This window comes from Chaetodon trifascialis, chromosome 8, assembly GCF_039877785.1.
Source record: "Chaetodon trifascialis isolate fChaTrf1 chromosome 8, fChaTrf1.hap1, whole genome shotgun sequence".
In the NCBI taxonomy this organism is placed as follows: domain Eukaryota; kingdom Metazoa; phylum Chordata; class Actinopteri; order Chaetodontiformes; family Chaetodontidae; genus Chaetodon; species Chaetodon trifascialis.
The window spans coordinates 4,220,652-4,245,382 of record NC_092063.1 but is presented as its reverse complement, the minus strand read 5'-3'; the positions used below and the strand labels follow the sequence as shown (position 1 = coordinate 4,245,382).

Sequence of the window (24,731 nt, the reverse complement as noted above, 5' to 3'; positions counted from 1 at the left end):
AGAAAATGTATCATTTTTGGGTTTTTGGTACATTTATATGAACAAAACAAGCACCTTGTGGTCATTCTTCACTATTTTCTAACTTTCTTTTTTACTGAATTTTGAAAATGGTGAAAGTAATCGTTACCTGCAGTCCTACAAATGACTAAAACCCTACAGAAATCCAGGAGCTACTTAATTGATAGGAAATATTTATTGTTTACCGGCATATCTGCAATACATTTTATAAAGCTGTGTCACATTCTGTAGTCATAAATCTTATTTTACAATCCAAACAGGACAGAGACGCCTGCAGCAGGATCCAAATACACAAAACCAAACGGAGGAATGTGATTCCATTGTTCATCCATGCAAGTTAAAACAAGGTACAGGTGGAAATGTACGCGTTAAAATCTAACAGGTAAACACGAAGAGGGAGCTATCTGTCGTTTGTGCGGCAACACGAGCCTCCTACGGCGAGTAAGAATGAGTCCGAACCTGCAGGATGTTCAAAGATGCATCTGATCCAAATGAAACCGGTCCAACGAGAACTCATGTGCATCCGAAGATGAACAAGACCGAAACAAAGGCTTCACCACGGAGACATTCTGACCTACACACACACACACAGGTGATTATAATGATGTCATCAACGACACCTGTGCTTTCCCTTCAAAACGTCTGCGGTGAGTGCTTATATATTAACTTCTTTCCTACATTTTGTGTCACTGGCAATAAATTATGAATGATTGTGCGAAGCAGGATCACTGAACTTTACTGAAGCTGTTTTTATGTTTTTCTGACACTATCAAATACCCTGTTTTTAAGTAGAAGGACGGAGGCTATCTATTATGGAAACCAGTGATCACCTTTTGAATTATAAACTCTTCAGGATACGACACCTCGGGAAGGTTGTTCCTTTCAGCAGCATTACATTTAGCTCCTCTCTGACCACGACGGTGAATATTTACACTGTGTACAGACTCGCCGGCTGAAAGCGTCGGATCCTGCAGAGCGGATCGCTCGGCGAGCTGCGTCGTCTCTCTCGCCGCTGCGCCGGGAACGGAGAATCTAGCCAGGGTTAAAATTCCTCATATACACACATTTCACAATATAACACACGTGGATTTTAGTTGCTGTGGTGCCTCAAATTTGCGGAAAAGCCCGACGTTTGAAAGTCAAAAAGTCCAACGGCACACAAAAGGCAGACCAGGTTAACGGTGATGGCTGGCGGGCAGTCCGGGCTGAAGGAGGGATGTTTTCATTTTAGTCAGCAGTGAAAGAGGCCGTTGAGGCTTTTAAACACAGAATTGCACACTAGATCATCTTATTGTTAGGTTGTTGCTCCCCCCGTCAGCTTGTCCCTGAAGCAGATGTAGGATGGGGGAGGGGGGGGTGCGTTCATCTTCAGAACTCCTCATGGACATTTCTGGCGTAATCCATGAGCTTGCTGCCCGTGAAGTATTCGCTGTACTTGAGAATCTCGTCCAGCTCCAAGTTGTGGTTCTGGTTTTCGTCTGCGACGGCGATCATCTGCCGGGCCTCGTTCAGAGCGTTGTGCTCGTTCATCGGGTCCATGTACTCCTGAGCGGCACACAAGACGACGCAAACGTTCAGGTTTTATGAGCGCAGGTGGACCAGCGTCAAATGTTTTAGCACACTAAAACAAATACTGAGTAAATATCCAACAGAGCAGACTTCTCACCTCCAGTTCCTCCATGGTTACGATGCCATTATGGTCTGAATCAATGACATCCTCAAACTCTTTCTTCCTCTCTCGAACCCAGTCGTCATCGATGTCCTGAGCCTGCTGGTTCTCCACGGTGCCCACAGGCAAAGAGATGAACTCCGACAGTGTCAGTTTCTGATCGCCGTCCTGGTCTGTAAACACAGCACAGCGGACATCTGAGTTCTACCGTCTGTCTGTTAAACACCTGTTCAAAACGGCCTCATCACGGAGCAAAAGCACACCATTTAGCATTTTTAGCATCAAATACACAGATCCAGTGTAAAATGTAACCACATAAAAAGCTATTTGTTGATCATATTTGTGAACTGTCATCAAAACTAAATTAATGCAACTATTGTGTTAAAAATATAGATTTTGCCTTGTTTTTAATCTATGTGGGTGAGTGAGCGTCAGTGTAAAAGTGTGCAGATAAACTCAGGCTGCAGCTCAACAGTGTTACAGGGTGTTTACTGCTGCAGAGGAAATGAAGTTTACAAACGCCACCACAAACATCTCACTGCCTTCATCAGATCACCATTACTCGCTATGAGCCAGACAGGTAAAGCTAGCTGCTAGCGTACCACAAGTCTGCAACAGCAACGCGCAGGGCAGACAAAACAACAGTTTTTCGCCATTTTCTGAAATTTTATCAAACAATTGGTCAATTAATAATGTCCTTCAGATTCATCCATAATTCAAATATTGGCTAGTCGTAGGACTAAAACACACGACCCAACTGTGACCTCCTATCTCTTTCTGCTGTGTCACCTGAGGCAAAGTCTCAACAGGTCAGTGGTTATAATAATTAACTTTATCTTTACGGCACCTTTCATACAAGAAGTAAGTACATGTTTACAAAAGCGACAAGTGACCCGTTCAATACCAGCTGACACAAATTAAGTGGCAACACTGACGTTTGCGCACACAAACCAGGTCATCTAACGAGGTTAAGAACAGACTGTCTGGTTGAGAGAACAGGTGCCATCTTAACTGTCTTAAAGCCTACACCTTTAATTTAGTACATTACACCTGCTAAAATCAATATTCATGTATTAACACTAGACCAAATTGACTGTGTCATATGTGTTTTGCTTTCACAGCCTCTGACTTCACTCTTAGCGCCTCATCAGCAGCTGTTTTCAGCTGAAACGCTTTAAAAACCCAGAATTCACACCATCAGCTGAACAGCACTCTCCACAGACAACGTTAGCAAAGAGCTGGTGCACAAATAGAGATTTTAGCAGCTAAACAGACAGATATTTCCCTCAGGAGGGTTTATGGGGATCCAGTGAGAAGTAACAGGTGAGTCAATACTGGAACTACATTCATCACGTAGCAGAATATGACGCCCGATGCTAACGACGCTGGGCGTGTGAATAAGCTGCTGTTTGCTAAAGGTGATGACACGTCGTGAAGATTTAGGACAGGCCATGACTCCCAGGGATCAGATGTGAGGTGTGTCAAATGTACCTAAGTCACGCACGATCTCCTTCACCATGTACTTGAGCATTCCTCTGCTGTGCTCAGGGTGAAGGAAGGACAGGAACTCCTGCTCGTTCAGCAGCTGGTCAGCTGGCGTGTTGTCAGCCTGAAACCAGCGGTCCTTCAGGCTCTCCAACACCTCCTGAGCTGCAGTGATGAAGAGGAGAAATTCAGATCAGTTGTACTGTTAAATAAAGTGACGTGTGCAGCAGAGTCTGAGACATTCTTTAAGCTGTATACTTACTTTCCTCATCCAGTTTCAGATCTTCGTTATTCTTTATTTTCTCAGCGATTTCCTTTTCGTTGAAACCTTTGCTGGCCAGAAATTTGACTCTGTATTCATCCCATGTCACGTGACCTACGGACAACACGTGAACAGAGGATTTCGGTTTTGACTGCACAGAAAACATCCATCAGTTTAGGACACGGCGATTTGAAAGCAGACGGCGAGCTCTGCGCTCTCTCTCACCGTCGCCGTCAGGGTCCACAGCTCGGAAACTGTTCTTGTTCTCCACCATGGCCTCCTGGAAGTGCTCCTCCGTCTTCTCCATAATCCAGCGCTGCATCTCTTTGGCACTCACGCTCCTGTCCTTGTTGAAATCCACTCTGTGGTGGGAGAATTTAAAAACAGACACCAGACGCTGATTTAGCTTCAGTTATCATTGAACTGTGAATTATATACGATCGTCATGAGTATGATGAATTATCTGACTGGCTTGTGTCCAATCCAGTGCTTTGGATTAAACTTGCTAAACTCTAACATCTTTAACGCTGACATTTCTTTACCATTTAAGGCAATATAAGAGAAGAGTAGTGAGGATTTCTTAAGTGCTTTCTTTCTCGAAAAAGACATTTACAAGTCAGGTAGAAGGATTTGTTTAAAACTACACAGCAGCCTTTCCCTCTGTCATTATTCTCTGCTGTAACAATGGTACACTGCCTTAAATTGAATATACTCAAATACTGTGCTTAAGTACAAATTTGATGTAACTGTACCTCATTTTATTTCCATTTCATGACACTTAAACTCCATATTGTACTTTTTATTTAACCACAGTTATTTGAAGCTTTTTCTTTTCTGTGTCTGTTATGACAGAATCTGTGCGACTCAGCAGCTTCTCCTCCATCTTTTTGGTTACCATGGTGACAGGTCCTGCCCCACCTAATATACGCCTGCCTGAGAAGGGGAGGCAGTGATGACACCTTTATGACAACTGAACTGAAAAAAAAAAAAAGAAGCTGGGTGCTTTTTCTCAAGGCTGCAGCTCACACTCTGTCCTCATTCAATCAGCTGAAAAAAGACTCACTACATGAACACGAGGCTACTTGTGATGGAGTATTTTTACCTTGTGGTATTAGTACTTTTAATCAGGTAAAGAATCTGAACACTTCCTGCACCACTGACTATGCAGAGAAATACTTGCATTTCCTTTTTTCTTCCCTTCCAAATGCAGAAAAACCCGATCAGCAGCATGCTGTTTGGAAATGCTGAGTGACAGAATGAAAAACTTACTTGGTGAAAATTTCAATGAGCTTCTTCCTATTCCTCCTTGGCTCTGAGTCCTCTTCAAACTCCTCGATCTCTTTACCCAGGAACACCTCCTGATGGAAGTCCTTATTGAGGTGGCCATCCATCTCCATCTTCACCCCATTCAGGTGGTCTGGAGGAAGAATCTCGTTCTCGTCCTTGCTGGGTGGAGACTTGTCTTTGGAGGCTGATGTGTTGGCTGGTCGTGCATGCACATCCATGGTTTGGAGCAGGATGCAGAAAAGCAGAGACTCAGCCAGGAGGCTTCTGTACCACAACTTTCTCCCAGCGACCATGACTGCCTGTAGAAGGGATAATAAAGAATTAGTTATGTGGGCCAACTCTGAAAACAAAGATGTCAACCTAAGTTAGCTAAGATAAGACACTGCTGATGCCCACAATCACTTCCAGAGGTTTATAGTGTTGCACGGACTTAAATGCCGCGTTCACAGCGAATGGGATTTTCCTGGATTGCACCACGCCCACGGGAAACGTAACTCCTGGCATAGTTTTGTTGGGGCTCGAGAGTAAGGGATATTTTCAGGCACAAAACAGCTAGCGTCAACGAAAGCCTTTAGCTTTCGTCTTCCTTCCTTTAGTCAAAAGCACAATAAATTAAATAAATGCACATTAGCTATCAAACAACGTGAACACCTCCGTGGTACTGTACTGAAATGTGTATTCTGAACGCTACATGAGACACACCGATAATTTAGCTGTCAAGCCCTGCGTCGTTATTTTTTACCTGAATTGCCTATGTTCAGATTATCCGTTTTATTGTCATTTCGCTGAACGGTGCTAAGTTTTCATAAGGATGCTAGCAACTGCGTAACGTAAAGAACGGTTAGCTCGTGAAATTAGCCTCGTCACATCGCTAGAATGATTTGATACGGCAGTTGACTTTGCTAGCGAAGTGGCTAACACAAGCAGGCTAATAAGGCATTACAGGTTAGCGTTAGCTGGTAATCAAACACAGTCTAAATTTAAGAGGTAAATGAGGCCTATGCTCACGGAGGACGACAAACCTGTCAAGCACGACACTATGGAGAAGTTCCAACGACTTTGGGAATGAGAGACGGCTAGCTGCTTCTGTGTAAGTACTCGCTAGCTAACGTTGGCTGGACTTCCTAAACAAATTTTAGCAAAATTCACAAATATGAAATTCCGCCAACACTTTCAAATTAAAATTCGCATTCGTTTATGTCGAGTATTTCCGCTGCAGTGATTTCCAACAGGGGTGAACCCAAGGCGTAAATTTCTGCATTTGACAACGAGTTCTTAGAAATGTTTTGAAGTAGCTCAACTAATGGAAACATGGCATTCCTGATTTGAATGAAAAAATATCCACATGTGGATTCCGTTGTAACACCCGAACAGCAAGTGTTGGAAGAGAAAATACAGCTAGAACTGCTAGAAAATGAAACAGTAAGCGAAAAGTAATGGGTACATGGTTGACATTGATAGTTATAAATACATGATAAATGGTTAAAAGGGACTGGTAAAAGTGATCAATGTAGTTGAAATGGTTAAAAATTATGGATAAATGTTAGGTTAGTAATGCATTAAGTCAAATAGGTATTTAAACAAAACAGAGACATAGTGAAATAGAAACAATTCAGCTAATGTAATATGTTTGGAAAATGCTGACTAGAGACAATGTAGGCCATGGATGCACAAACACACTTGAGCTATAAAGGCATATACGAGACAGTCTTATTGTTGAGTTTGGAAATATGAAAACTTTTTTTCTTGCTTTAACACGCAATTAGAAATTCTCTCTTTTATTTTGCAGGGAAAATTACCGATTTCCGGTTTTGTTCTGGCTCCCTCTGTCGAACTTGACGATGTTGGCTGCTTCTGCGTTTTCAGACAGGCGCGCCAGCGGATCCAGGAGCAAGGGTGACGCCAGTACGGTTAGTTATTTATACTTCAGGCTGCTGCCTCTGGGGGGCACTGTGTTAACATACAAGCGTCAAGCACGCTAGTGAAGCGGTCTGAAAATGTGAGTTGTGAAGTTAAAAAAAAATCTGGTAGGCACTCATGAGCTAACATGTTATTTGTCCTAATAGGAGAGTGAGAGGGCTGATTCCTTTCAGACAAACAAGCTGAGTGGAGAAATACCCTGATCAACAATTTGTTCACATCAGTCATGCATTATTTACTGAAACCTGCAATTTACACAACTTGAAATATAAGTATTACTTCAGATCTTTTTCTAATAGAGCATCCAGAAAAGTGAGACATTTTACTGAACATTTAAATAAAAAAATGCACCGTGGTATATGGCACCGTCAGGATTCTTTGGCAGGTTTTCAAGGAACAGATTACACAAGATAATGCCTTCAGGTCACAAAAAATCAGCTCAGAGCTTTGGAAGAGTAGCCCAATATTGAGCCAAAATGACAGACAGACAGATACACAAAGTTTACACACATCGCACACACGCAACTTGTCTGCCAAAGAAGCTCTTCAGCTTGAGCATTTCGTCTATGAGATAAAACAGAGCTGAATAAGCTCGTGAGGTTGCCAATAGAGGCAAGGCAGAAGAGAGGGAGTGGGAGAGGGGGAAGCGGGAGGGAGAAAGGGTGATGATAAAACTCCACTGTGAGCCCTCCTGTAAGCTTAGTCAGAGCAAAGGAGCAGCTGAGACCAGAGGGACGGGGAGAGCAAGGCAGCAGGCGGAAAGGGACGAACAGATCTGACGTGAAAGCTGCACGTGGCCCTGGGCTTGGCTTGTTGGGAGAGTTAGCAGGGAGCACCTGAGTCGAGTCAGGAGAGCGCACTGCTACCTGTGAAGTTTGACGTCATAGGAGCTGGTTTCTGCTTTAAGGAGAAGAGAAGGCGGCCGGGCAAAGATCAAACCTGGACCTCATCCATCACCTCCCGGGCTGCATCCCCGCGGGAGCGTGATGAGCGCACAGGCAGATTGATTTGAATGCCGAGCCGCATCTTTTGATGAAAGCCCAACTTCTGTGGAGCTTTTCCAGGCGCCTCACGACGTTGCTGGAGACTGGATCCACCGCTCAGTGTGAAAAACAGCAGGAGAGAGCTGGGGAAAAAGAGAATATTGCCATCCATCTCTAGCCCCCACAGCCCACCCTCAGCCTCGGACGCCCCTCCTCCCTGCCTCTTCTTTTGCCCCCTGTGCCCCCCTCCTCCTCTGCACCTCACCCCCCAACAGAGCAGAAAGCGTGAAAAATCTCACTAATGGGTTTATTTGCTGTCAGATCTGCGCCGATCTGTCATTCCCTTGGACCATTCTGCTTGACACATTTCATAGTTGAGTAAGTCTTCTGGCTTTCTGGCTAGAGTTAACAGTGCCCCTGCGACGCTGTGCTGCCTGAGAGCTCATCAAGAGGGGAGCAACGGCGGCAGCAGTCAGTCTGACAGTCTCTTGGACAGGGAGTCCCTGAAGCTGCATTCCTCTGGTCTCCTTCTCCCCGTTGGGACTTTGTGTTTGTGAGCCTTGTGGGCCGATCCTGCGCACAAGATCCAGGTTGTTTCTGCAGGGACTGTGGTGCTGATTGAAAAATAGTGTGAAGATGTGGTGTGGGGCCGGGCCTCTGGCCGTGGTGGCTGCTGTGTTTTGGACTCAGTGTGTCCTTCTGGATGGGGTGGATGCCAAAAAGGAGAGAAAGAGGCCGAAGGAGACCACCCCACAGCACACAGAGACCTACAATGCTACTCTCTCCAACAGCGAAGAGGTCGGTGGAAGCATCAAGGTAGTGACTGAATCTCTCTAAGTGTAAAAATGTAATGTTTAACCCTGTTATTCACTTCATACACACCTCCTAGAGTTATCTCCTCGTGATGATGTTGCATCTGGAAAAGACAGTTGTGCAGACTGAAGTTTGAAGTCAACCTGCAGATATGTAAGATATGTGCAGATTTCTTGTCGGCACAGGCAGATAAATTGTGGCAAAGGTAAACGCGAGGACAGGACAGGTGTGCCCCCCTGGGTCAAGCCTCAGACAGTGAGACGGACCAAAATGTGTGAAACACTAAATGGATGGCTTCCGGAGGAATGCCAGGAATGTGAACATCTAAAGGCTGATCAATGCATCAATTAGCACGCGCCGCGGGTGTCTGCCACCAATTTTCCAGCCTATGAACAAATAAACATGAAGTAAAGTTTCATGTGTCAGCCTGGAGGAGGTAAGATTTAGAACCACCTCATCGCCGCGGCAGGAAAGTGAGTTATAAACACAAAAACCGACAAATAAGACTGTTTGTGTTAGCTGGAGAGGATTGTTACTATGACAAGAAGTGGAAAAAAAGCAGCCATGTGTAACTGAAGACCAGCGTTGTTTTCATTAGAAACGGTCTCCTCCAGCAGAGCTGCATCACGGTGGTGCAAGTCCATTTTCAGGAGCAACAGTTGGCCCTTGACTCTGTTATTTATTGGTTTATTGCTGGTGTTGCATATTTGCGAGGGTTTTCCAACAGGCTATTTGTTTTGCTTTCGGCCCACCCATTATGTTGGCATTCTCACATAACTCTCACTGCCCTATATACCAGCCTTCAGCTCCTACCGGCAGCCAGTCTCTGGAATCTTAACCGTAACCATCACCGCCTCCACCCCCCCACCCCCCCACCCCCCTCAAAACCAAGCAGTGAGGTCTCCTTTGTAGCTTTAAGAACACATTGTAGGTGGTTGTGGCCCGGCGGTGTTTATTTGACTTGGTTTGCCCTGTAAAAGCAGAGGCTATGAAGGATGACCTCGTGTCAACCCTCGAGCCCGCTGAAGATTGCACCCCGCTGGGATTTCACTCCTCTTCCTCGTCCCACAGGGTGCCAGGCGTCTTCACAAACGCCGTTTCCCCCGAGGTCCCCTTGCAGGCCTGCTGTCATGATGTAACTCCTGGGAAAGTTAGGTGGGCAGATATTTAAAGACCTATGGCGATGTTGTTCCCAGCCCATTGATTCTGTCATTCACAGGCCTAGTCTGACTCCGCTGTGTCTGGGACATCCGATAGGGGCGGTGCGGCCCCGAAAACTGGGGCAGCATGCCGTGTAAGCCCTTCACAAAGCCCCATAGAAAGGGTCCTGAAAGAGAACACCTCGGTGAGGATTAGCCCCCTGCGCCTCCCTCGCTAACATTCTTTTCATCTCATCTCCCACAATCAGAGGGTAATGACATAATCACTCCTAAGACGCGGTGTTATGCCAGATAGTGTCTTTGCCAAACATTGTCACCTCTGATGAGAACCTGAGCTTTACGTTTGACATCTGTGGAAGTGGCTTCATTCAAGGTCGCGTTTCGCTGGTGCCACCCTATCCAGGTTTCTGTTTGAGAAGAAAATGCCACACACCACGAGAAGTGGCTTCTTTTCATTGGGTAGTTTGTAAGTTTATCATATTACACATCTGTTAGGTCCCCGAGAAAACAGCCTGTCCGTTGGAGCTGCCTTGGCAAGGAATTTGTGTTCTCAAACAAGCCAAACATTTACGCTCCACATTTACATGTTTTTCCCTTGTGCCCAGTGGAAACAGTGGAAACAGTTCTTATGATGGCATTCGCTCTCTATCTGACCAATCCCGTGTGTGGGCTGTTGGCAGCGTGCAGTCGTACATTGCATTCCTCGGGAGATTTTCCATTTGAAAGTGATCACAATAGAGAGGTGTGGAGTTGTGCTGCGAGCGGAATTTTTTTTTAACGAGATGATAACTGAAGCGCATTTCAAACAACCTCACGTCGTACAATTTTAGAGCAAAATGGTGCGTGTATGCGATTGTTATTGCTCGCCACTCTGGAGATGAGAGGAATCTGTCATTGGCGAGAGCAGTGAGGGATCTGTGATGGCTGTAATTGAGGGAGTCAAGTCAAACATCACGCCTGGCGTGTTGAGTAATGGCTGGGTTTAGCCCGAGGCGAGGGTTTTTGTTTCCTTGCTCTCATCCCCAGTGATGATTAATGTGGCAGTGTGTGGGACCTTTTCAATCAACCTACGCTTGGGAGACAAGGCCGAGCCCCACAGGAAACAGCGCCACACACACCCTTCATACGCCGCTGATGGTGTGAAATCCCGACAGTCTGTTGCACGATGGTGAGCTCTGCTTTCAACGTGTCTGAACACTTATTTAACGTTAACGTTACTTAACGAGGTCCTTTGACAGAGAGTGAAAAGAAGAACAAAATAAACACTTTTGTCATTGCATCTGAAATCTGGAAGTAAAATAAACAGCACAGTGTCGTGTTTGACTGTTTTATTTGGATTGTGGTTCATTTCTTGTCGCTTCACATTGATGCCAGATTTGTAGAAATCCCTTAATCTTGCCTGATTCTTATCATGTGCCGGTCATGTTCCTGAAACCATGATTTCAAAATTATTGCTACGCTTAACAGTGCATTGGTCATTTTATGTTGTTTTTAACAATGGAGCAAATGCATATCATGTGTATTACAACAGACAGGTGTAGAAAGAATATCCCAATAGTACTGCATTACAGAGTACTGACATTGTTAAATACTTATCAGTGTTACAGTTTGTGTGCAGCTGTTTAAAGGTCCAGCGTGGAGGATTTAGCATCTAGCAGTGAGGTTGCAACAACTGAGTTTCCTCGTCTTAGCCTCCCTTTCCAAGCATGTAAGAGAATCTGTGGATCAGAAAAAGCGAAAGTCTCTCTCTAGAGTCAGTGTCTGGTTTGTCCATTCTGGGCTACTGTAGAAACATAGTTTAGCTAATCTTAGCATAAAGCTAGGAAACGGGGGGAAACAGCTAGCCTGGCTCTATCGAAAGGTAACAAAAAGATGCTGGGTGGAGGATTTCTGTGGTAAATGTGTCATAAATGTGTTGTTTTTATGCTTCTGTTTTAATGAGCTGCAGAGATGCTGCAGATTTTGTTACCTTCAGTCAGTCAGACTATTTGTTCCACCCAGGTTTGATGCTAAGCTAAGCTCTTTGCAACACAACCAATAAGCATTTCTCCCAAAATGTGCGACGGTTCCTTTCAAAATAAATGTAGCTGTTGTTTGGCATCTATCATAAGCTGGTTTTAAAACGTACACGATGTACCACAGTTCTGCAGTTTCCGTTCATACCCTGCACCCCAGTTCGTTAGATCACCTATCATATTTCTCCAACTACTTGTAAGTTGCAACCCAACTCACCAGAGGCAAACTGGTTGCATAATAAAGTAAAAAAAATAAAAATGAACCATTTTGCAGTGTGTACTTATGTAACATAATGCAGAGCCACAAATTAGCCATATAAAAGGAGGAGGCTCTAATGACTTCTTACCTGAAATGTTCTGCCTACAGTCAAACCATGGGGCAAACCTGTTTACCTGAGATGGATCAGGATCACTGGTGCTTTTCAACAGCTCATTTTACCTACCACAGGGAAAATGAGCACTCACTCCAATTTCAAAGCTATAATTCGTACACAAAACAGATGTGACACAGCGCTCAAGGTTTCTTTATTGCCTTTTTATATCAGGAGGAAGCCAAGATCGTCTCTGGTGATTTCTCAGGCATAAACACAAATTTATTCACTTTCTCTCACACATAATAAAGGCATACACGCCTGTGTTGGGACAACAGTGAAGTTAGAATCAGGCCACATTATAAGAAGCATGTTCAGCTATATCATTATATAATAACTGTGTTTCATTTACACTTCCAAATGGTGTTGCTCCAACATCTGTTGAACTAATAGCAGCATCCTCGTGGTGTGATAGAGTAATTATGTTTTGCACATGGCGCTTGCCAATTGAGTAATAACACAGTGAGAAGAGAACAGAGTCAACATTGCATGCCTAACTGTATTTAGCTCTTTGGTGATAAATCCTCAAGGCAATCTGTGTCCGTGAAGTGCAGCGGCGAGGAACACGGGGGGTGGTGCATGACGACTGGGACGCACGCAGGTTACCAGGATCCCCTCGTCCCACACGGCCCGGGGATCCCTGCCTCCCGGGGTGGGATCGGCCCAGCGTTGGGCCCGTCCACCCATGCATGGATGAGCGCACAGGGAGCAGTACGGAGATGTAAAAACAAGGGATTATAGAAGGCCCTCCATCATCCTGTCCAACCTTAAACCTGCCCGTGCAACGTTTTTTATCAGCAGCAAAAAGTTTCATGTCGTCGAGGGTGTGTGAACAGGTAGAAAAACAGATAACACAAAAGAAAACAAGATAAGTTCGACTGTACACATGGAAGAATTCAGGAGCTGCCTGCGATGGAGTAGAGTTTCAGTATCTGGTTGCAGCCCCAGAGACGTGTTTTAACAGTTGTGTTTGTGTTTTTGGTGGCACGCTGCCCCAGGGAAATATTTTCCCATTTTATTGCTTCAAATAAATTCAACCTAATTTTCCCCAAACTACATGACAAACACACTTAAAGCAGCGCACATAGAAGCATTATTCATGCAGACCCACATCTTTCTTTTCTGGGTAATAAAACCCCAGAAGACTTCTGTGAATGATCAACAGTGATTACAACCGATTCACTAATTGATCCAAAAGCTCCAAACTCGCTGTGCTGTAGGTTACTAAAACAAACTCTCCACTTTTATTGTGTGCCACGGGTTCTGGGCACAATCCATGGTGGAGAGTAACTATGTATGTTTACAAGTTTGAGGTAGTTGTACTTCACTAGAGTATTTCCATGTTATGCTACTGTGTCCTTAAAGTTCTCCACAGCACAACAGTCCCCCACAACAGTTCCACCAATGACATTTCCCCTCAGAGGTTTTCATTTTAATAACTGTTCAAAGCCAAAAAAGTAAAATTATACAATATTTCACAACAAAGCTAATATTTGAGGGCAGTCCAAAAAAATACTGCAACTTTGTTTTTCTTTTCTCTAATCGTCTCATGACCCCTCAAATTTATCTTGTGACCCTTTGATGGGGCCTGACCCCCAGGTTGGAGACCACTGGACTAAACTACCTGACTGTGTGTATGAAGACGTTAAAGGAATAGTTTGACATTTGGCAGAGAGTTTTCAGTGAGAATATAAACCCACTATGTTTGTTCAGTTTACAGCTAGCAGCATGTTAGCTTAGGTTAGCATGAAGATTGGACATAAGGGGAAACAGCTAGCCTGTTCAACTGCAACAAAAGCAGCCCGACAGCACTTTTAAAACTCAATCTGTATAAATACCAAAGTGTAAAAATCACAGCTTTACGGGGCTTTTTGTGCCCGACTATTCTTGACTCGGCGCAGTTACTTCCTGGAGTCTCTGTTGCTAGCCTTGCGACTGCTAAGAAGATTTTGTAGCTTTTGGACAGAGCCAGGCTAACTGTTTCCCCCTGTTTCCAGTTTTTGTGCTAAGCTAAGCTAACCGGCTGCTAGCATTTCTAAAAGGTAGCAAATGATGTTGAACTGTTCCTTTAAATCAAGCTCCCTCTTGTCTGCCTACAACAATAAAATGCCAACAAAACAAAACAATATCATACAGTACTTTATCGTACAAGTCAGAGCACGTACTTTTACTTTTCACCTTAAACACATTTAACATTGTTGTGCTTTACGTACCAGGACGAGAGCACAATGCATCCCATTCTTCAGATCTGAGCCTCAGTAATGTGTCATGCTTCAGAGCCCCGTCAATGAGGATAAACACTGTCTGGAAGATTTAAAGTTTCTTACCTTTAGACAGAATACCTGACACATTCTCTCGGTCTGCGCTGGAAAGGCGTACGTTCACACCTGCTGACAGACGAGGCCACTTTGAGGCACTCACACATCAGCGCTGATCAAAGCCGGAGCCCTGGTGTTCTTCATCAGCTCTCAGACTGATACCTGGATCTGCTCCCTCCCCACTTTGTTCACGGGTCGTACGTGCTGATACAGGGCTACGCTAGGGAATCCACAGTTTACTTTACGCCACAGTCGATAGCAGCGGGTGAGAGATTGAACGCCTCTGACAGCTTTTTCTGTGCCATCAAGCAATATGGTTTTCATGTCTGCATGTGTGGAGCCTTTGATGTGCTGAGTCCAGACAGAGACTCACCTGCAAACAATGAATCAAATTCTTTTTTGGCACGTTGTGTGAGCCATCCCAGCTGTCACTATATAGCGAACGCACTGGGTTTGATGGAAAGAGCCGAGCATTCTGTAAGCTGATGATTAAATTATTTATACAGTGATTCGCTGTTATTTTTTAGCACAGAAATGAAGGTAATAATTACCTTGGTTATAGCCTTTCTTCCCTGAGCACAGAAAATCCTCGAGGGCAAGGTTTTAATGGTTTAATTACAATGGCGTGTGTTAAAGAGGATAACAAGTATGGCCGATTTCCTGGCAATGATATGTTGTCTTTTTTATTATTATGAAGGGGATGGCTAAGATGTGTAATTATAAGTCACAAGTGTGGGCCAACCTGCATTGTTTCACATCTCTGGAGAAGTAAGACATTGATATAAACACAGGAGAAACCTTTGACTTTTTTGGAATTAGCATCCGCTGGCTCTCATAGTTGGGGGGTGTTTTTTATATATCGCAGAGTGTCAGAGGTGGTGATTCATAGTTTTACAATCAATTCCAGTGGAAACATACTCAAAGTGCCACAGGCGGGGAATACAACTGCAGCAGCGCCGCAGCCCCCACTCATCAACATGTCAATGTTTGTTCAAGCTTACAGAACTGGTATGTTGAGGAATAGTTTGGAAAATTATGTGTCTGTGTGGTAAACATGAAGCTACAGCCAGGGCCGGTTAGCTTAGCTTAGCATAAAGACTAGAAACAGTCAGTCAGTCTGTCCAGTTGTCTGCCAAGCTAAGCTAGCTGTAGCTTCTTATTAAATGGACAGATATGAAAGTGCTATCAATCTATTTCAACCCCTCTCAGGAAAGCGAATGACCTTTAAAGCAGCTTTTAACACCATCTAGCAGCTGAAGAGCTAGATATTTCCATCAGGAGGTGGAGACCAAAACAGAGCTAAAATGGGTGAATTTTGGACCTACATTCATTGGGTGCCCACAGAATGAATGATAATGATGCTCCATAACTGCTGAATGTGTAAGTAAGCAATTGCTTGCTAACAAGTGCGCCAAGTGCGTAGCTGTAGGGGCGTATTCTGAGCGAGGGGTGAGGAGGGGGCACGACTTTACCGTCAGGGATGACTTTATGAGTCTGTATATACAGTAGATGCTGAGCTGACAACATTTCCTTTCTAACTCAAGTTTTTTTTTCTACTTTTCTACTTTTCTATATTTTTCTGGAAGTTGTGTTTACAGCTTGTTTCTTCTGCACCCAAGTTGACCAAACATGAGTTATTGCTGGTTTAAGTGTTTCCCAATGTGTCCAAACTCTTCATGTGAGTCTCAGACCTGGTATGTTAATGATATGAAAAACTGCCATGGCCATGGAGAAAACAGTCTCTCCAACAGCCACCCAGTCTTATGGAAACAGAATTGAGTCTTGACCAAATCGGTCTTTCTTTTATCTGCTTCCAAACCTCAAACTCACAACAAAAACACAGGAGGATTCGACATGAAGCCGGCTCAGCGCCTGTTAAGTTGTTTATTTTGTCTGCTGTCAGAGAGAAGAGAAAGTCACAGAGATAGAGAGACTGTAGCAAATCCCACATATAAAAAAAACTATTTTTATTCCCGTATATTGAAAAGACAAACAAGGACTTACTTTGTTTCAGTGGAACTAGAGGCAAGACTTTGACAGTGAAGAGAGGGGCATGTTGGTTTTTCAGATAAGTGATCCACGTCTCGCTGCCAAACCTAAACAAATTCCATTTCAGGCGGCTCACCTCGTCTTTATCTCCTCTTCTATCTCCAGCGAAGGCACATGACATTCGGGAAAGGGCTAGGCTAAGATTCAGGCTCTCTGTAATTGGAATTCATTCAGCCTCACGTTTTACTAAAATGAAAACACGCCAGTTGTAGCGCAGGAACGTTGCTTGCGGAGGAACTTCTCGGCGTGTGTTCCTTATCTCCCTGACAGATCCCAGTCTCCTATGCAGTAATTTATTATAAATGAGTTATGTCAGATAAGAAGATGGAGCATACACACGAGTAGGAAACAGACTAACAATCTTAAATCATAACTCGCCCTGTTGTACATACTGTATATACATTTGTTATCTTGTTTATTCGATTTTCCATCTTTAAGTTGCTCAAACAGGCAGTATTAATGAAAGAAAATACTGGTGCGTCTTTGGGTGGGGGAGAAAGTGTTGGCCATTTTGACATGTTGTTATAAACTACAGTAATTGAGGTCTGCAGTCCACAGCATCTACATCACACATACACGGGCAGACTCATTTTTCACCACAGTGCTCATGGAAATTTTCATGCGCTGAGAAAAAAAAACACTTGACAAGGTTTGTTTACACTCATCCAAGCTTATTGGGCAAATAAGAACTGACGTGGCACCTGAGTGAATTACATGGGATGAAAAAATAAGCATAAGGTGAGCCTTTCGGAGCAGAGCAGCGACTAAACCTGGACGGCGAATCGCAAAAGCCTCGTCGACTGGGCAGCAGAGCCAGAGAGAAAGAGGTTTCCCCGTGTGACCTTCGCTGGTGTCTGGCACCATTTAATTGTATCTTGGGGCAAGATTTTCCAGTGATGGTTTAAAGGAAGAAATAATGACTCATTGGATTTAGCTTCATTTGCATTATGCCCCATTTTGGGCAAAATTATTTCAAATAAAATATATGATTAGTGTGGTAAACAGCACTTTTTAAAAGGTTGTTATTATTGAATGTGGTGGCTTTAGAGAAAAGTCTGCAGCTTTGCTTTTATCCCGTCTTATTGACTGTATCATGCAATATGTAAAGCACTTTGAGCTGCAGCTGAGTAATGAAATATGCCATTTAATGAAATTACCTGACAGCTCGCCATCACTTCACCACGTCATTACTGATATACAGTAATTTTCCTTCATATCCTCTATTTCATACTGGCTAATACTCACGTTTGCCTCGTAATTCATGTGGGAAAATCTTCTCTTTCTGTGTGTTTGTTTCTGCTGCAGATTTCTGACAACCAGAGAGTGGATCCACTGGGATCATGGATGGACTTTGTCAAAAGACCTGTTGGCAACTTCCCTGGAAAGTGTCGCAAGCGTAAACGACCCCTGGTAAACCCCGTAGATGGACTGTGTGTCTGACAGTTTTTCGATAAAATTGAATTTTACGGATAATTGTTGGATTTTTTTTTTTTATTCCCCGCAGTAATTAGTAAACAAGACAGTCTTGCATCATGATTTTCAGGTCAAATTTGAGGCATGACAGTGTTTTTATTGGTCTTTCCTCCACTAGCCGGGCCCACCTGGTCCTCCGGGTCCTCCTGGCCCACAGGGACCACCTGGCTCTCCTGGGGCTGAGGTGACCCAGGAAGTTCTTCTCCAGGAGTTCAAAGAGATGATTAAAGGTAGAAAGATGTTGATTTTAAAACACAGACAGACTTTAGCTCATCTTTAGGCTACTGGGTTGTTCTTTTAGAAGTGTTTTGCAGAGATAACCAACAGTTAAACATTTGGGTATGCACAGTTTTATGTCCACATTTTTGACATTTCAGCACATTATCATGAAAGAATAGTTTGAATATTAACTCTTTCTGCACTGTAATAATCTGGATGTTTTTTTTTTTTTCTGTCAGAGGCTACAGAGAGGAGAGCAGCAGCATTGGACAGACAAACCAGCCCCAGCCAGCTACCTACGGCTCTCCTCACCCTGGAGGGGATGACCTCCTACCGGCGAATAGAGGAGGCTTTCCACTGTAAGCTCAAGGGACCTGTGGTGGTCGACAAGAAGACTCTGGTGGAGCTCCAGAACTTTCAGACAGTATGTTTGTTTGAAACCATGTAAATGTTTATGAACGCTCCCTGTGCATGGCTGAAAAAGAAAAGTTTTGGCTAATCCTCCTCTGCATGGTTACGCGCTTTGTTTCTGACCCATTTGCTTCTCTGTCTTAACTATGTTTGAAAGAGCGAGTGTTTGGTAATCATCGCTTAGTTTGCATGTGGGGGAATTATGAGAGGATCATCCCCTCGCTGGTAACTGGCACTGGCAAAGCCTGCGCTGCCACTCTGAGACTCAGACTGGGTCTTTGGTCAAAAATATCTACTTTTTCAATTCTACACATCACTCTCTGGGCGGCATACAAAAGGCACTCTGTCTCTGACTTGGAATAAAGTGTGGAGAGGACAGAAATAGACACTGTTTGAAACAGCATGCTGTAGTGGAAGAACTATGCCGTGTTGGGATGGGCTGACAAGGCTGGAGGAGGGAGGATTAAGCTGTGCTAAACTATTTAACATGCTAACACAGCACTATGTTAGAATGGGCATGTTACAATGGCTTTGGAGTGGATATTTTACATGTTTTTGCAGAATCAGGAGTAACTGAAGGAGGACACAAAGAGGCAGAGGATTAAAATGGCGCCAGAATCCAGGTCTTCAGGGGCCTTAAAGCCTGGTCACACCAGAAAGTGGGACAGTGAAATTCATCTGCTTGTCTTTGCAAAATATGTGCTTCTGTAAGCATGGTAGTGACAACTCACAGGGCTAGCTGCTAAACTGCAGCTGGAGAGCTAACCGCTAACACGCTAGCCAGCCCTGTTTACACTAATCAGTCACAATAGCTCTCAGAGTTTCTTTCTATTTTCTTTGTACTGTGCTGATACTTTGTTTTTCAGGATTGTACATCATTTCATTTCAGCACAGAGTTACTGAAGGGGGAACAGAAGCTCTCCAAGCGAGCAAACTTGCTAATTGTCAGGTAGCAGGCTAGTTATCTCAGTCCCTATCTGGGCTGTAAATTGACACAGATTATTCAAAAACTTCATTTGTACAGTATCCAATAATCCTCTAAGTGTTTCTAGACCATTCCTCTCTTGTGGATAATTATACTCAGACATAGGAGGGTTAAATGAAAGTGGATCGTGCAACAAAGCTAATAAGCTATGATAGCTTGATTGATTGATTAATGAATGCTGCTGATCAACAGATTTGGGGGGCAAAGTTCACCAAAGCTGAAATCGATATATATAACATCAATGCATTGACTGATTTTGATTTATTTAAACACTGGTGTGACCAGGCCTTTAGGATCCCTGCTGAAGTGCCCGTGAGCAGTCAGTGAATACCTGCCTACACCTCTGCAGCTGAGCTCTGGCATGAAAACATATTGATTAAACTTTTCTGTGCTTTCAGCCACCAGCTAAAGGAGCCTTCCTCAGAGGGTCAGGAATGGACCAGGCTACTGGGAGATTCACAGCTCCCATCACTGGGATCTACCAGTTCTCTGCTAATGTCCACATTGGTAAATCATTTTCTCATATGGGGTATTTCACTACATATATCAAGACGTTAAGGCCAGCGTGCTCCATGTAGCTGCAGTCCACTTTAAAATGCTTTAATCTGGAGCTGTCCGGGACATTTCCTCAAAGTGAATAAATTCTAGACGGCGGGCCAGTAATCATGATAGTTTAGGGTGACAGAACAAGGTTTGGTGAACACATTAGCTAGCCAACTAATGAATTTCTGGGCCTCTAAAAGTTAATGATTAATGGGTAGATGTCATGATGTAACAGTCCAGCTTACATCAGTAAACATCATATTTTACTTTACAGGAGGAAAACATGAGTGGATTTTGATATAAAAATGCAAAAATTTGACTTTTTGTTGAGTTGGTTGAAATGCTGTCTCAAGCCGACTCTCCATTAATGTTTCCAACTGACATGTTTTAAAATTACAACCCTATAAAAGGCATCTTAAATATGGACTTGATCTCAGTTAATGTTGGCTAAAGTTGCTGGAGCGTAAACCTCAAAGCCAAAGCCGATAAAGAGCAGCACAGAACCACTAATGTTAGCCTGAACTCTGAATTGCATCCACACAGAGGGGGAATATGACACGGTCGATGTGCTAGTTGTGAACAGGGCTTTTTCTTAAAAAAAAAAAAAAAAAAGCTATAACCCAACAAAGTAATGGAGTACTAGGAAGTCAGATTATCACCATGGGGAGCAAGCTAGTTACATGCAGATTAACATGAGAGCAGATAAACACAAAGTTTAATCCACTCTTTCCAACTCGCGAGCAGTCACTGAAAGGGGGATGTACATTTGCGAGCTGTGCGTGAGCCAGTATTTTTCTAACAATTTTGCCTCCTTACAGACCACAATGAGGTGAAGAGGAGCAAGAGTCAGCTCAAGGCCAGGGATAACGTTCGGGTGCTGATCTGCATCGAATCGCTCTGCCACAGATACACGTAGGTATCTTTGATCACTGAGTACGATTACACGTGTACTAATGGAACATGGGAAACCTGGTTATTCTTATCCCTGTATACATGATTACTACTACTACTACTACTACTACTACTACTATTCCTGCTACCTCAATGTCCATGTGATTCTCATTTGCTGTAACACAAGCTGGTGAGCTCTAGTACCTATAACCAATAAAAGCTAATAAAATTGATCTTGGGAAGTAATTCATCTGACCACAGAAACCACACTTTGCATTCTTTACATTCCTGTTTTGATAAATTGTTTACTTTCCTTATGTAACAGGGGTATTTTATTGGTGTTTAATGCTTCCTTCACTTTCACCAGAATTTATGAGCTGTTAAAGGTTTTGTCTGTTACACTTTGTGTGGAACCAGTGTGGCATTTCCTGTATAAAAGCAGAGCAGGTCTTTAAAGGAAATGTCCTCTCACTTAGAGCCCTCGTCCCTGTCGCCTGGCTAATCTTTATAGACTCACCTTTGACACTTCAGGCGGACTGTTAAATTCAGCGGCGCAGCAGTGAAATGCCCTTGTTTGGGATGTGGGAAACAGATATTGAAGCATCTAATACGTCGGTTTTACATGACGAAAAATTACAAATCCAGTTGTGAAGGGTTCTTTCCAATATTTCAAAATTTCTATTTACATAAAGAATGAAATGAATTGCTCCCTAAAGTCTCTCCCGGACTGTGCAGAGCTCCACTGCTTCCCTTCTAGCTTGGTACAATGAGGGGAAGGAATAAATAATATTATTATGATGGGTTACCTAACCCAAAAAAGTCCTTGGCTCTTGCTTTTTTCAAGCCAAAGCCCCAGCCAGTCTCGCCCTCCCACACATGAAAATGCAGAGAATGCGCAATGAGGCTCATTGTGATGGCAGTGAAGACAAACATGATTGATTTGCCATAAAAATGTAGCATTTTCCACTTAACAGGAGCCAGTGCTCTCGCTGTGTGGTTGAAGCCTGCAGCGATGTTACAACCATCTCTACACGCTGCGAGAGCACTGAAGCTGCTAAAGAGATGGTCTGGGAAACACGCTTAGTCTCATTCTTACTGAGGGTTAGCTGAGAAAATACCATCATCCTGCCTGTACGCTATGAGTGAGACTGCCAGCTGCACCTGCGAAACTCACTCATCAACACGCTGTATCTCCTTAAAAAAAGAACTGTGATGTGGATTTTTATGTGCCTGAATGAGTGAGAGCTGAAGCGAAACTGAAACTGGTTTCTGTCACAGAAACAAGAAAATGTCATCCAAAATCTCACTGAGAGTTCTGATAATGCAAATAATTGAAAATGTGTGCTAGTAAACAGATTCATTACCTTCAGACAGATCCAGCTAACTGTTTCCTGTCTTTGTGCTGAGCTAACACAGCCAGCTCCTGATGATAGCTGCATTTTGCACAGAATTGCACAGATGGATTGTGGGAAACACAGCATTTATTCCTCTTCAAATATATTTTCAGCTCACTGGAGATGATTGTTGGATTAGAAAGCAACAGCAAGATATTCACCGTCAGCGTGCAGGGGCTGCTGGAGCTACAGGTGAGCAGCACACCAAGAGACATGCAAACATCGAATATCTGTGCAGTGTTTCTGCATCACTGTCGTATGTTTTCCTCTGCAGGCCGGGCAGTACACCTCCATATTTGTGGATAACGCAGCGGGCGCGTCCATCACAATACAGAACGGCTCTGATTTTATGGGCATGCTGCTTGGTGTATAGCCTCACACGTGAACGGGGCGTCGTCCGAGCCATCCACTGCTGCCGTTTTCTTTTTGTCAATGGACTGCTTATGAGCACCACCACACAGTACCAAACCACAGGGGAGGTTCAAAGGAAGGAAGCGAGGCTGACAGTGACTTGACTGGTTGTCAGATGGTGAAAGGACAGTGTGAAGAACTCCAGGACTGAGTTTGTTTTTCACAGTTCGCTGCCACTTCCCCGAGGAACTTGGACGCCTGTTGCTTCACCAATAAAATAACCTGAAAATAAAGCAGTGAAAATGTCTGTTTCAGTATATTTTTCATGGATGTTGAAGACATTTGCGGTAAACCAAATATCAGCGTTTTTAGCTCTCTGGATAGATGTTGGAAGAGCTGGGGAACATGAGAAAGTACATTTGTCTGTTTCATGTATACTGACGTGTTTATATTTTTGTCTACATGATCTATTATGTCCACACTCATGAGCTACAGTTATTTTTTACCATGGATTAAATCTCACATTTATATATGTTTTATGGTACATAGACTGTGAGTACACTGGACAATGGAAACAGACAGAATACAGCTTCACATGATCTTAGAAAAGCGATGCCCCACATATGTAATTATATGTTTTGTAACTTAACTTACTGCATTTTTAGCTAGCAGCTAGCGGCTCTGTGCGGCAATGTCGGTCGTTTTGTCCACCACCTTGGTTCAGACTGAAATATCTATTTGATGGATCACTATGAAATTTTGCACATTCTGGTCCCAAGAGAATGAATCCTTCTGGCTTTGGTGCTCCACTGACTTTTCATCTTTTTGACATTTGTGGTTTTGAGTGAACAATCACATCAACTGTTGGATGGATTGCCACAAAATTTGGTCCTCCACAGGAAGAACTGTAAGATTAAACCTGCTGAACATTAGCATGTTAGCACTATCTTTATGAGCATGTTACAGGCTGATGTTAGCATTTAGCTCAAAGAACCATTGTGCTTTAAGTACAGCTTCACAGAGCCGCTAGCATAGCTTTAGATTCCTGTGGCGTATTCACATTACAATGGATAAACAAGGGTTTTACTCTCCCAGTGGTGCTGTACTACTGCCTTGATATGAGGCCAGTTTATTATTGCACAGTTCTGGAAATTCAGAGACACATTTAATCTGTTTTTCAGTCATTGGCTGGTCCCACAAAGGTCAGCACAGTTCAGCAAAGTTCGACAGATCTGAACTTTCAGCGCTCCCTCGGCCAACTCGCCGCTCCACAGACAGCCATATGGACAAATGAGGAGATGCGTGCTTTGACTGTTCTTCCACAATAATGTGAATACGCCTTTCCTCTTGTTCGAATGTGCCAGACAAATCGCGATACACCTTTTAACTGTACGAGAGCTGTAAGAGAACGGTATTTGGGTAGAGCTAAAGATTGTTTTTACAGTCTTTTTTTGTTATCATTTATCATCGGTTTTGTTTTTACTGTATGTTATTCTTTTCTTGACATATAGATGTTTGTAATTTATCATAACTGAGACACCAGTAACATTGGAAAGCATTGGAATTTGATATTGGTATTTATGTGTTGATTTACACTCATGTGGACTGTTAAAACCACAGATTACTGCAAGAATAAGATTATATCTTTTTACTATTTTTTTATTACCCATACTATGCTGTAATTTGAAATTAAACTTTTTCAAAATGTTACCACTCGGTCTCAGCATGTGATCATCTAAGTTATAGTGATTTTGTCCATTCAAAATACCTCAAATACCCTTGCAAACAGTGGCAGACTGCCAAGTAAATTCATGACTGACCTGCCTGAAAAATATTACCCAAACATCTTGTTCCAAACGAGAGTCTCTGCACGTCATTCAGGATCACGTGTCGAGGGAACTAAATCTAATGGCTGTTACCTTTCATCCAGTCTGCTTTTCATCTATTTTATATTCCTCAAGTTTCCAGTTTAATTAAAACCGAATAGCTGTTGTCCATCACAACGACTGCAGTCCAGTAAATGTGACTTCACTCTGTGGAGATTATTAGAAAATCTTTAATATCACTACAATGTTTCTTGGGTGGTCCCACAAGGCCCTAATAAGAAGCTCTTG

General features: G+C 43.4%; 2 protein-coding genes across 3 annotated transcripts; one reads left to right on the top strand and one right to left on the bottom strand.

The window, feature by feature from the left end:
* Positions 1-174: 174 nt before the first annotated feature.
* On the bottom strand, positions 175-5,854 carry sdf4 (stromal cell derived factor 4). The gene is made up of 7 exons (XM_070968551.1): positions 5,744-5,854; positions 4,704-5,020; positions 3,660-3,796; positions 3,435-3,548; positions 3,179-3,337; positions 1,685-1,860; positions 175-1,563 (listed from the first exon to the last, which is right to left on the bottom strand). Exons 2-7 carry the CDS (start codon positions 5,012-5,014, stop codon positions 1,387-1,389), a joined length of 1,074 nt encoding a protein of 357 aa, XP_070824652.1. The 5' UTR covers positions 5,015-5,020; positions 5,744-5,854; the 3' UTR covers positions 175-1,386.
* A 1,483-nt stretch (positions 5,855-7,337) lies between these two features.
* On the top strand, positions 7,338-24,327 carry c1qtnf12 (C1q and TNF related 12). 2 transcript variants are annotated; one of them, XM_070968549.1, is made up of 8 exons: positions 7,338-8,440; positions 17,656-17,760; positions 17,942-18,053; positions 18,282-18,466; positions 19,837-19,945; positions 20,800-20,893; positions 22,380-22,458; positions 22,541-24,327. In XM_070968549.1, the coding sequence occupies exons 1-8, from the start codon at positions 8,261-8,263 to the stop codon at positions 22,637-22,639; spliced, it is 963 nt and encodes a 320-aa protein (XP_070824650.1). In that variant the 5' UTR covers positions 7,338-8,260; the 3' UTR covers positions 22,640-24,327. The 2 variants fall into 2 exon arrangements, with proteins under 2 accessions (XP_070824650.1, XP_070824651.1); XM_070968550.1 differs by having other exon boundaries at positions 8,126-8,422.
* Positions 24,328-24,731: the final 404 nt, after the last annotated feature.

Coding starts and splice junctions, on each gene's coding strand:
- sdf4 (XM_070968551.1), bottom strand. CDS start 5,014: ATGGTCGCTGGGAGAAAGTTGTGGTACAGAAGCCTCCTGGCTGAGTCT. Junction 1,861..3,178: donor GGAGATCGTGCGTGACTTAG/GTACATTTGACA, acceptor CTGTGTTTACAG/ACCAGGACGGCGATCAGAAA. Junction 1,564..1,684: donor TAACCATGGAGGAACTGGAG/GTGAGAAGTCTG, acceptor TGTGCCGCTCAG/GAGTACATGGACCCGATGAA.
- c1qtnf12 (XM_070968549.1), top strand. CDS start 8,261: ATGTGGTGTGGGGCCGGGCCTCTGGCCGTGGTGGCTGCTGTGTTTTGG. Junction 8,441..17,655: donor AGGTCGGTGGAAGCATCAAG/GTAGTGACTGAA, acceptor TTTCTGCTGCAG/ATTTCTGACAACCAGAGAGT. Junction 22,459..22,540: donor AGGGGCTGCTGGAGCTACAG/GTGAGCAGCACA, acceptor TTTCCTCTGCAG/GCCGGGCAGTACACCTCCAT.